We start from the raw sequence: 12,722 nt of genomic DNA, 5'->3' as shown, positions 1-12,722 counted from the left end.
AGGACTTAAGTCCTCACCTTCACTTCTGGGACAATTACTGGGCCTGCATATTCACCAGCGGCAAAGGCTGCAAATCCCATTAGGCCCCTGCTCAAGCTGTTAAAAGCCTCACACACCGATTACTCGCAGCTCAGGAGAGAGGGGGACAAAACTTCACCCTTTTTCATAGTACTTGTTCACGGTCCTAAAAAGGGCCAGGTTACAGTGCCACTACTGCACTAAAGCTCCCCATAGACGCGACGATTCTTCTTGCTGAACGACCGATTTTAGGGAAGTCGGACCAATCCTTCGAAATTATCGTGCGGTTAGTGGGATTCAAACGATCATACATATTACGATTTTTCGCCTGACATCTGTCAGGAAATTGATTGGCCAGGTCAAAAAATCTTTGTCGGTCCCAGTGCAATCTATGTTTGCAGGGCCAAGCAGGCAGCTAACCTTTGTTTTCCTGGCAAATTGGTCTTTTTAGTTGATGGTGAATTTGTATGATCGTTCCTAGAAGATCATGGTCTTACGATGAGGATCTGATCTCAACATCTATGGCCAGCTTTACTGTTAAAGTTCCTTCAGGGATTAATTCTACCCCCATTTGGGGATGGGGTGGAAGGGGAGGGGGTACGAGTGGAAAAATGTTGTGTTCTAAACTGTTTGAGAAATGTATGTGTAAACTAATGTTAAATGGTTATTTTATGATTAAGAGACAAATAACGCTCAAAGGGTCTACAAAGTAAAGGCAGTCTGTGACTATGCATGTAACAGTAACTACCCAATAGCGGAATGGCGATGTACATAACTAGTTGGAATGTGAGGGGGTTAAACTTCCCTATTAAGCGCAGATTGGTAATGAATTTCTTAAAAGTTCATCAGACATCTATTGCATTCCTACAAGAAACCCACCTCACAGGGTCCAAACTAAGGGCACTAAAAAGTCCCTGGTTTGGGTGGACCTATCATGCCCCATACTCCTCAGGAGTCTCTATCCTGGCAAGTCGGTCCCATTTAGATTTAGATCTCTCAAGTACGATAGTAAGGGAAGGTTCCTTTTTTTGCATTGCTCTATATACTCCTGTGAATTGCTGTTAGCCAATATCTACATCCCACCCCTTTTGACACTGAAGTGATACACACTCTATCTGACCAGATGACCTTATTCCCACACGCACTAGTGGTAGTGGCAGGGGACTTTAACAAGGTCTTAGTGCCTTCCCTGGACTGGATAAGTTGGCATCCAACTAAACCATTGCCAAAAAATACACAGCTGGCTAGGATGATGTCTTCATTGGCTCTAAGTGACCCCTGTAGGACAGCTAACCCAAACACAAGTAAATTCTCTTGCTTCACCTCATCTCATCTAGCTCTGTCGAGCATTTATGTGGCCTTTATTAATGCTGCAATGATACCTTATATGAGTAATGCCTCATATCTGCCCAGGGGGATATCTGCCCATGCCCCATTGCGTTTACAAATGAATCTCCCATATAAAGTGGCACGCCCCGGCCTTCCATCAACCCAATCTGGCTCAACATACTAGACAATAAGGAGTCAGTAGAAAATAACATAAAAGACTTTATGTTGTCTAACATAAATACTAATTGTATCCTTTCCTTCTGGGACTCCTTATAAACCTTTATAAGAAACTCAAATAACAGCTGAGATAACGGCATACAGTCATTATCAGCACAAAAAGCACTAGAGCAACAAATAACCCACATAGACGCACTAGCTGCCGCTATCCCAAGGCCAGAAACCATGCAGCAGCTGGGGGAGGCACAAGAAAAATATCTATAGCACCTCAAACAAAAGGCGCAATGTAAGCATAACTTCTCGAAAGTTAACATTTATGAGCATGGGGAGAAGCCGGGGTCACCTACCGGCCCATTTGGCCAAATCATACACCTCCACCCATCCCAGCCCTGAAAGACTCACCAGGTATATTACACACAGAACTTGATAAGGTCAAGGGGATGCTGGTTGAGTTCTATAGGGATCTATACGCCTCCAAATCAAAGGTAACTGAAAATGATATTAAGCAGTTTCTCACCCACTGTAACTCCCCGTGTTTCTGCAGGAGTTCAGGGACTTTATGGAAGCTGACCTTAATATAATAGTAATCCAAGAGGCAATAGACTCATTCCCCCTAGGCAATGCCTCTGGATCAGAAGGTATTCCAACTGAAATTTATAAAGGCACCCTGGAACCTTAACCCCCTGCTCCTGCGCCTCTACGAGGAAGCGATTGGGGCTGGCCACTTCTCCCACTCCCTCTATGAAGCAGCGATTGTACTCCTACCAAAGCCAGGAATGGACCCCCCAGCTGTGTGAATCCTTTCGACCTATCCCACTACTGACAGCTGATGTAAAAATATACACAAAAGTACTGGCCCGGAGACTGGGGAAGGTTATAACCCACCTAATTAATCCAGACCAGATAGGGTTCATACCTGCCAAAACCACTGCCCTAAATACTAGACGCCTGTATCTTAACCTACTAGCCCCTCACAAGAACAAAGGAATAACGGCCCTTGATATAGTTAAGGCCTTCAACACAGTTAAGTGGCCTTATCTTTGGCAGGTCCTATCTGGGGTTGGTTTTGGACCCAAGTTTATCAAAATAGTGCAAATGCTGTACAAACACCCCAGGGCAACTCCGCATAAACTCAAAATGCACAGAAGGCTTCACCCTAGCAAGGGGCACGAGGCAGTGTTGTCCTCTATCCCCTCTTCTGTTTGCACTGGCCATAGAGCCCTTTGCTCAGGCATTTCACTTATACTCACGAATACAGGGGTTCAAGATAGCAGGACAATGTGAAAAAATGCAACTATATCCGGATGATACCCTAGTTTATCTGGGGGATAGAGGCCCATCCCTAGCAGCCCTGACCGAACTCAGTGGTATTTGGCTCCATATCAGGCCTAAAAACGAATGCAACTAAATTGAATCTATTTCTGCTAGATGAGAGGGAGTAGGGGGAGTCCCTATCAGCATGTCCACTCCAAGTCACCAACAAGTTCACATACTTGGGGGTTCAAATCTCTCTACCTATCTCACAGTTTACAACACTCAACCTGGATCCACTGGTGCAGTGGGTACAGGATAAATGTAAAATTGGGGTAATTTGCCAATTGGCCCAGCTGGTAAGATGCATCTGGTTAAAATGTATATAACCTAAGTTGTTGTACATTCTATGGCATCCTCCCACTCACATACCCAAAACAGTGTTTACTAAACTGAATGCATTATTTGGCAAATTTATATGGGTAACCACCACAGCTAGACTATGTTTACCCACTCTAATGAGACTAAGGGATGGGGGGGGGGCAGTGACCTTCCCTGATACCTGTTTATATTATATTGCAGCCCAACTACTGCATATCTCCCAAATGATCCACCAGGAACTGTCCCTGACATTGTACCACATGTGGGGGACCATAACTGGGTATACAAATTCTCCGTGGCAGGCACTATTAGTTAAGAAACCCCACAAATCCACCCCATCTCTGGTTATGCTGCAATCAAAAGTTATAAATCAAGCACACAAGATATTCCAATATAACCACTACCTACCACAGACACCCATATGGGATAGTGCAGAATTTCCTCACCTGGCCACATTTAACCCCCCGGGAGTCTGGGTTACACTCAACCTCAACACTTTAAGAGATGTATGGGAAAATAATCAAGTTATAACAATGCAAACCCTGCACGATATAAGGCAACTACCTACAACTCAATGGTTTATGCATCATAGGCTAAGAATGGCCCTAAGTAAACAATCCAGAAAGTAATCAATTACTCTTGCTGATTCACCCATTGTAGATACACTACTGAACAGTAATCGAAAGGGTAAGCTTTCTACTCTATACAAGCAACTCCATTAGCCAATACATAATGATCTGGAAATCCCTGCTAGGGCTCTATGGGAGGGGGAAGTTGGGGCAATCACAGATGTCCAATGCGACTGGATCCTGGGCTCGCCTCTGATAGTCTCTATGTCCCAAAGACATAGATTACTGCAACTATATTTGATACATAGGGCTTACTATACTATACATATGCTCCATGTCATGAAAATTGTACAGTCACCACTATGCCTTAGATGTAATATGAAGTTGCTACCCTGGTGCATACTTTATGGAACTGTGCAAAACTCCAACAGTACTGGCAAGATATATGTGCATGGTCGACTAAAGCCATCCTGGGGAAGAGCACCTGCCGAGTCAGAACCTGCCTTCTAACATTGGACCTGGACAAGTATACTACAATTTTCATCACAAAAGCACTGTTCCATGCAAGGAGACTGATTACCCTACACTGGAAGGATTGCTCCCCACCGTCATTCAAAGAATGGCATTCAGCCATGGATAATGTGGCAGCAATGGAAAGAGCAGCACTGGACAAGAAAGGCCAAATGATTACACATATACAAATCTGACACCTCTGGACAGGAAGCCTTGATGGCGCTGACTCCCCTCCCCGGGTGAAAACTAAAGTACTAATAACAAGAAAACAAATTGGAATACCAACTCAGGACAAAACCCTGGGTAGCAAGGACACAGACAATGAGCAACTAACTCTAATGTTTATTTCAAGATTCATAGTCAAATGTATGCTTGGCTGTATTCTTTTCTCTCAATCAAACTTATTTGAGAAAAAAAAAATTGCAGTAGCCTTTTTTGGCACTTTCATGTGTCCTCTATAAATAGCATCAGGTGAGATATTTGTTATAGAAGATGCAGGATTATAAAGTTAAAGAAATCTTAAGTGCAACTAGAGAGCACTCCTAAAATACAGCATTTCACAAGGTGTGAACTATTCTTCCCCATTTTCTAGGGTAAAAACATTACCAATGCTGCAGATTTACAACCAAATGCTGTGACGTGGGGAATCTTTCCAGGACGTGAAATTGTTCAGCCAACGGTCGTGGATCCAGTTAGCTTCATGTTTTGGAAGGTAAAGTTTGTAGCTTTTAGCACATGGTATTTTGTAGAAATAAATCACAAACATTTACATGTGTTACTTATGTTATTATTTGATTCTTATCTTATATCATCCTTTCAATAGTAAAGCTGAAGCGATGAGTGCAAATATATTTAAAAGTCATTCCACATATAACCATTTTACTTTTATTTGTATCAGTCTGAGTAATATTGCAATGATTGACTATTTTGTAGTTTTAATGGCATCACATCATATGATAGACTGAAATAAATGTGATACTAGGGATGCACCGAATCCACTATTTGGGATTCGGCGGAATCCTTCGTGAAAGATAATCCGAATCCAAATTTGCATATGCAAATTAGTGGTGGGAAAGGAAAATGTGTAAAAAAAATTACTTGTTTTGTGACAGTCATGTAATTTCCCTTCCCGCCCCTAATTTACATATGCAAATTAGGATTGGATTCGGTTCGGCCAGGCTCAAGGATTCAGCCGAATCCAAATCCTGCTGAAAAAGGCCGAATCCCAAACCAAGGGATTCGTTACATCGCTATTTGATACCAGGGAAAAAGAATGGCAGGCACTCACAGATCACTCAGACAGGCGAAGTAAAAGAACTGCAGACATTATTAAGCAAAAATAAACCAAGCCTTATGCATTTCAGCACTTAATCGTAGGGCCCATGCTTGAGTGCCCAACTGCACAAAACGAGTAAGGCTTTGTTTATTTTTGCCTAATAAAGTCTGCAGTTCTTTTACGTCGCCTGTCCGTGGGATCTGTCAGTGCCTGCTGTTCTTTTTCCCTGGTATCAAATTTATTTCAGTCTTTTATGGCTCCTTTATATGGCTATGTACCAAGAACTTTTTTTGATAATGAAAATAAATTTGACCTAAAACACAAATCTAGGTCACCCATTTGTGGACTTTATATGACCGGCAAGCTGAAATTAGTTCATCAGAGAAATGTTTTGGTAGTGTGAAAGCTAGACATTCCTGGACCTTCCTTCATTGTAGGTGTAATTTCTGAAATATGGACAGTATAAGGTATAAACAGCACTATAATTTTGCACTTTTATGCTTTTTTTGAAAACAAGCTATTCTTTTTGAAGGACTTTTTTTCTACCATGCTCCCACACAGGTTGGTGTTCTGCAGATAGCTGATCATACACAAATTGAAATATGGTAGAGGTACGGGATCCGTTATCCAGAAAGAAAACGAATTAAGGCCATCGTCCATTTCATCGAAATAATCCAAAATTTAAAAAAATGATTTCCTTTTTTTCTGTAATAAGAAAACAGTACCATGTACTTCCAAACGAAGATATAATTAATCCTTATTGGAAGTAAAACCACCTTACTGGGTTTAGTTTATTTTTTCATGATTTTTCTAGTAGACTTAAGGTATAAAGATCAAAATTACGAAAATATCCATTATACAGAAAACTCTTGATTGGGAGCATTCTGGATGACAGGTCCCATACCTTTAGTAGTTAGATTTGGGGAATTGAGCTTTTATTTAAAGCTTGGAAAAGGTGCCTTACAAGGTGGACAGTAAGGTATTGGAATGCCCTGCCAGTTTATGCAGTGAAGGCAGATTTTATTGATGCCTTAAAGCAGTGGTCCCCAACCAGTAGCTCGTGAGCAACATGTTGCTCTCCAACCCCTTGGATGTTGCTCCCAGTGGCCTCAAAGCAATTGCTTATTTTTCAATTATTGGCATGGAGGCAAGTTTTGGTTGTATATAAACCAAACAGAGTCTCAATGTAGCTTGACAATCCACATAGGGGCTACAAAATGGCCAATCACAGCCCTTATTTGGCACCCCAAGAACATTTTTCATGCTAGTGTTGCTCCCCAACCCCTTTAACTTCTCGATGTTGCTCACGGGTTCAAAAGGTTGGGTATCCCTGCCTTAAAGAGTGACTTTGATTACTTTGACAAGCATAGTAGCTAAGACTAGATTGATCTTAAGATCTACAGTTAGTATGGGTATTGGAATATATATTTCTATATATGTGCGTGTTGATATTGATATGTCTATATAAGTATGTGTATATATACAGTTTTGTACAGAATAATAGTCCAACATCACTAACCTGCTCAATCACCGTTTTTATTTCTACATGGCAAATTATTTACTAATAGGTGTAGTAGAGTAATAGAAAACCAACAGACCCAACAGTCATGACATCCATGCTGCTGATTCTGTGTAATTGAATCATTAATTAAGGTTTGTTCATAATTATAGGGTTCGATTAGGGAGGTCCTTAATTCTGTAAAAAAAAACAGGTGTCAATTACGGCCCTTATTTAAGAAAGGAAGGCAGCAAATGTTGTGAACGCTGGTTATAGTGCATGGGTCGTTCAGAAGAGCGTACTTTGATTAAAAAGTTGATTGGAGTGGGGAAAACATATAAAGGAGTGTGCAGAAAATTATAGGCTGTTCAGCTAAAATGGTCTCCGAAGCTTTAAAATGGCAACCAAAACTTGGAAGACGTGGGAGAAAACCGAAAACGACCATTCAAATTGATAGAATAGCCAAAATTGCAGACTCAGCCAATGATCAGCTCCAGGATGATCAAAGAAGGTCTTATCACGTACCTAGGTTTAGTGTTTCCCGTTCAGATGCTTAAAAGCAACACCTACAGATTCCACAATACTAACCCCTGGAATTGAGGACAGGGGAAGGATTGTATGAATAGGCAGGAGTACTGAAAACGGGAATTACTGGATCTGAGGAACCAAATGAGGTCAAGGATGAGCCATGGTCAGACAGCATAGATTCAAGGTCGTTAAGCAGGCTGAGGTCAGTACAGGCAGCGAAGAGTCTGAAACAGGCTGTGATCGGGTCTGGCAGCAAAGAATCAAGGGTCAAACAAACCGAAGTCAAACCAGAAAGTCAAATCAGAAGAGCAGGAAAAAGGCAGGAGCAAAAGATCACTTGGCAATCTGTCAATAGTCCCTGGCATCTTTAAATACACAAAGCACATGCGCCGATTGACGCAGGTAATTAACGCCCGCTCTGACATCATGAGGCCAATGTCTAAAAATTACGCCTAATAGGACGCACATCTCAAACCGACGCAGCACCGCGGATCGACGAGGACGAACTGACAGGTAAGTATCCTTACAGGTCTAAAGTTTCCTGTGAGTACCGATGCAATTAGAAGACACCTATGTGAAGCCAGGCTATCGACAAGCAGCCCCCACAAAGTCCCATGGTTGAAAAAAAGATGTGCTGAGGAGGTTACAATTTGCCAAAGAACACATTGACTGGCCTAAAGAGAAATGGTGCAGCATTTTGTGGATTGATGGAAGCAAGATTGTTTTGGGTCTAGGGCCACAGTCTGTTTGTCAGATGACCCCCCAAACACTGAATTCAAGCCACAGTACACTGTGAAGACAGTGAAGTACGGTGGTGCAAGCATCATGCTATGGGGATTTATCACATACCAGGGATCATGGACATCAAAAATGCTGTTTCTGAGGCAAAACCAAGAGATGCACAACTGTGGAATGTAACCGGTGCCAGAAGTTGGTGATTGGTTATGGGACTTAATATTAGTTCAGTGATTCAAATGAAAGCAAAATCTTTTGCGTTTGTAAAGAATGCAGACATTATTTTTTGAACAGCCTAATATTCTTCACTTTCTGTAATGGAATAACACAAATTTGATCATTTGTTTCTTTTTGTTTTGATTTGAAATAGAATGTGTAGTGTTCCCATTGCTTATGCATGTATGGAAATAAAAGCTAACCTCTAGTAAGCACATGATGTCTTCTCAGAAATGGAAATCGGATAGGCATTAGAATGGCTAAGTTGTGTAATGTACAATATTTTACCAATCAACCGTAATTACATTCTGCAAGGTATAGCTTTGTTTTTTGTTTGTTTATTTATGTTTCAACATGTATGATAATATCCAGAACAAAATATGCTTGTAACTCGGACTTGAGATAACCAGCTCTTTAGTATATAATGTACATATGCAATATCAAAAGTATGGAATGTTTTATTTTTCTTTTCTGGAAAAAAATAATACTTAATAAAAATGTACAAAAAAAAAAAGGAAATAAAAGCTATTATAAGGATATTGATTTTTATTAAAAAATTTTTAAAGGGGAACGCCACGAAAATATAACTGAGGCTTTTTGAAAAGTAAACATAATTTCAAGCAACTTTGCAATATACATCATTTAAAAAATATGCAGATGGTTTCTGACAGTTCCCTAAGCCTAGCCCCCTGCTCTCCTGATCTCTCTGACTATTTGCTGAGCTGGCTGAGTAGTTACTTTGTATCACTAGCCAGCTGTCCTCAGCCTGCATCCTCCAAACCCCACAATTTCCTGCACTTATGATTTTAATAAGGAATGGAACATCACAGTGCAATGGATTTTGGGTTATGTCGTTCCTGCATGCTGTCTGTAAGCTGTGGAATAGTTGTTACAATTTGTAACAACAGTGTTTTAGTCCCTCCTTCCCTGCCAAGATTTCAAATGATGCAGAAAGAGAGGAACTGTTAAACAGCTGGATTATAGCATAGAAAACGGCATTTATTCATACTTTTTGAAGAAACGGGTAACTGTGATGGATATATTGGGGGTTTCTGTGTTATGTGGGCCTCTATCAAATTTTGGTTTGGAAGCCGGAGTTTAAACACACTATTATTCTGAACAAAACTGTATATATTGTGTATTTCATTTTGCAGTTATTTAGCAGCTCTCAACACTGTTGCTATGTATTTACAGGATAAAAAGACTTCTCAATCTTAAAATTTATTTTTACCGACAGGATGAAGCCTTTGCCCTGTGGATTGAACAGTGGGCCAAATTCTATGAAGAGGAATCTCCATCCCGTATGATTATTCAGTATATTCATGACAACTACTACTTGGTAAATCTGGTGGACAATGATTTCCCCCTTGAGAATTGCTTGTGGCAGGTTATAGAGGACACCTTTAAAGAGCATGATAGCCCAACTGACCAGTGAGGAAAAGCTGTATCCTGCTGCTGTGCCTACTACCTCGTGGCTAACGGAGGAATCCAAGTGCAATTTAAATTTATTCAAATGGTTGTGAGATGGACTGTGCCATTTTCCCCCCTTCCGTCCAAGAATTTGTGTATCCCAGTTTTGGTTCAAAGAATTCTTCAGGCCTATGACACACAAGGCATTTTCTCTGCGGTCAGAAGCACCCAAATGCAACCATGCACTTGAGGTGACTCATGGATTCTGTGTAAAGTGACATGCTGAAAAATACCATAGGACAATACACCCTGTGTGCCATAGGCCTAATTGTATAGCACTATACCTATGTCCAAATTTGGTATTAATTTTCGGAATATGGTCTACTAAGTGCACAAAATTAAAAATGAAAAGACTGAACACTACAGGTAAAACCACAGTGTAAAATTGAGGCCTCCCCTAGGATTCATTTTTATATCTAATTTAGTCTCTAGTAGGGATGCACCGAATCCAGGATTTGGTTCGGGATTCGGCCAGGATTCGGCCTATTTTTAAAAAAAGATTTGGATTCGGCCGAATCCTTCTACCCGGCCGAACCGAATCCTAATTTGCATATGCAAATTATGGGCGGGAAGGGAAATTGCGTGACTTTTTGGCACAAAACAAGGAAGTAAAAAATGTTTTCCCCTTCCCACCAGTAATTTGTATATGCAAATTCGGTTGGGTATTCGCCGAATCTTTCATGAAGGATTCGGGGGTTCGGCCGAATCCAAAATAGTGGATTCGGTGCATCCCTAGTCTCTAGAACATTGTCATTACATGACGATGTGTGTGTGTCTTTTTAATCGTTGCTCTCCAGATGTTCACATTCTGTTTGTATGTTTTTTTAACTTATTTTTAACTAGGATTTTAAAGCAGGAAATGTGTATGTTTTGTTTCAACCTTTATGGCAGCAGTGCTTAGTTTTAAATAGAAAAGCCTTAATGTGTGTTCCATGGACTTTAAAGTATAACAGTTATGTGGGCTCTGTTTCACTACCAGAAATATTTAAACTAATAAGGTTTAATTATTTTGAAGGAGCAACACTAAAAACTCTATATTTTGTATACATATCAATAATGTATATTACATATCAATAAATATTTTCATTTTACATATTTTACCTTGAGTCAGCATTTTGTGCTATTTGCTGTGCTCCCTTACAGTGGAAAGCAGGGAGCAAGAAAAAAAAGTTGGCAGAACATGCCATGCCTTTATTAGTTTGTTCGCTTTGTTTGTTGTGAGTAAGGTGGCTCATGAGCTAGATGAATGGTCTGTAGTACTGTACAGAAGTTTTATTTGTTTGTTTTTTTTAATGAAAACTTTTTTTTTTTGCAACAAAAAGCCCAAGTCAGTGCATAGCAGTGGCAGAGAATGATGTAAATTGTCCTATCTCATAATAGGGGTAGGCTCTTTTGGAAAGTTCCAGGAAAAAACAAGTTTAGGCACAATTCATACCGGTGTCTGCTTATTATTGGGAATATATTCAATATACGGATGAAGTAGCGTCCCTGGTAAGGCTTCACCTGGAGTAAGCAGTGCAGTTTTGGACCTCAGTCCTTGAGTGCAGACACGTGCAACTAAACTGGTTAGTGGGATGGAAGACTAAATTATGAAGGTAGACTGTCAAGGTTCGGGTTGTTTTCTCTGGAAAAAAGACACTTGTGAGGGGACATGATTATACTTTACAAGTACATTAGAGGACATTATAGACATAGCAGGGGACATTTTTTACCCATAAAGTGGATCATCGTACCAGAGGCCACCCCTTTAGACTAGAAGAAAAGAACTTTCATTTGAAGCAACGTAGAGGGTTCTTCACAGTCAGGACAATGAGATTGTGGAATGCACTGCCGGGTGATGTTGTGATGGCTGATTCAGTTAAAGGAGAAGGAAAGGTTAAAAAGTAAGCTTTATCAGAAAGGTCCATCTAAATATACCAGTAAACCCCGAAAGTAATGTTGCTCTGAGTCCCCTGTCAAAAGAAATACTGCATTTCTTTCCTTCTATTGTGTACACATGGGCTTCTGTATCAGACTTCCTGCTTTCAGCTTAAAGGGGAAGGAAACCTAGTCGGCGCAAACCCCCCACCCCCCCTCCCGTTTGTTGCCCACCCTCCCTCCTCCCCCCTGGCCTACCCGTCCCGCTGGGCAAATGCCCCTAACTTGTTACTTACCCTTCTGCGCAGATCCAGTCCAGGGAGTTCACCAACGACATCTTCTTCCACGCGATCTTCTTCCTGCTTTGAACGGCGCATGCGCAGTAGGATCATTTCGCCGGTACGATCTACTGCGCATGCGCGTGACTTTTGGCGCATGCGCAGTAGATCCATACCGGCGAAATGATCCTACTGCGTATGCGCCAAAACGCCGTTCACAGCAGGAAGAAGATCGCGTGGAAGAAGATGTCGTCGGTGAACTCCCAGGACCGGACCTGCGCAGAAGGGTAAGTAACAAGCTAGGGGCATTTGCCCAGCGGGACGGGTAGGCCAGGGGGAGGAGGGAGGGTGGGCAACAAACGGGAGGGGGGTGGGGGGTTTGCGCTGACTAGGTTTCCTTCCCCTTTAAACCTCATTGCCCTGGGCAAGAGCATGCTCAGTTAGCTCCTCTCCCCCCACCCCTCCCTTCTCTACTGTAATCTGAGCCCAGAGCAGGGAGAGACTCAGGCAGGAAGTGATGTCACACCACATTAATACTGCAGCTCCTATTCTAAACAAACAGAGAGTTTCTAGAGCTTTTTACTCAGGTATGGTAAAACATTCTACATAATAAATATAGCATTCTA

At 41.3% G+C, this 12,722-nt stretch overlaps 1 protein-coding gene across 2 annotated transcripts in view; it reads left to right on the top strand.

Moving 5' to 3' along the window:
- The window catches only part of mthfr.S (methylenetetrahydrofolate reductase (NAD(P)H) S homeolog), a 36,856-nt gene extending 26,360 nt beyond the window's left edge, over positions 1 to 10,496 (top strand). For both annotated transcript variants that reach the window (XM_018227700.2, XM_018227699.2), the window contains exons 11-12: positions 4,831 to 4,950; positions 9,729 to 10,496. In XM_018227700.2, the coding sequence (XP_018083189.1) occupies positions 4,831 to 4,950; positions 9,729 to 9,926 (318 nt within the window). In that variant the 3' untranslated portion in view covers positions 9,927 to 10,496. The remainder of the gene's footprint in view (positions 1 to 4,830; positions 4,951 to 9,728) is intronic.
- Positions 10,497 to 12,722: the final 2,226 nt, after the last annotated feature.

Source organism: Xenopus laevis, chromosome 7S, assembly GCF_017654675.1.
Source record: "Xenopus laevis strain J_2021 chromosome 7S, Xenopus_laevis_v10.1, whole genome shotgun sequence".
Classification (NCBI taxonomy): domain Eukaryota; kingdom Metazoa; phylum Chordata; class Amphibia; order Anura; family Pipidae; genus Xenopus; species Xenopus laevis.
The sequence above is the reverse complement of the archived record's forward strand: the minus strand, read 5'-3'. Positions and strand labels throughout refer to the sequence as shown.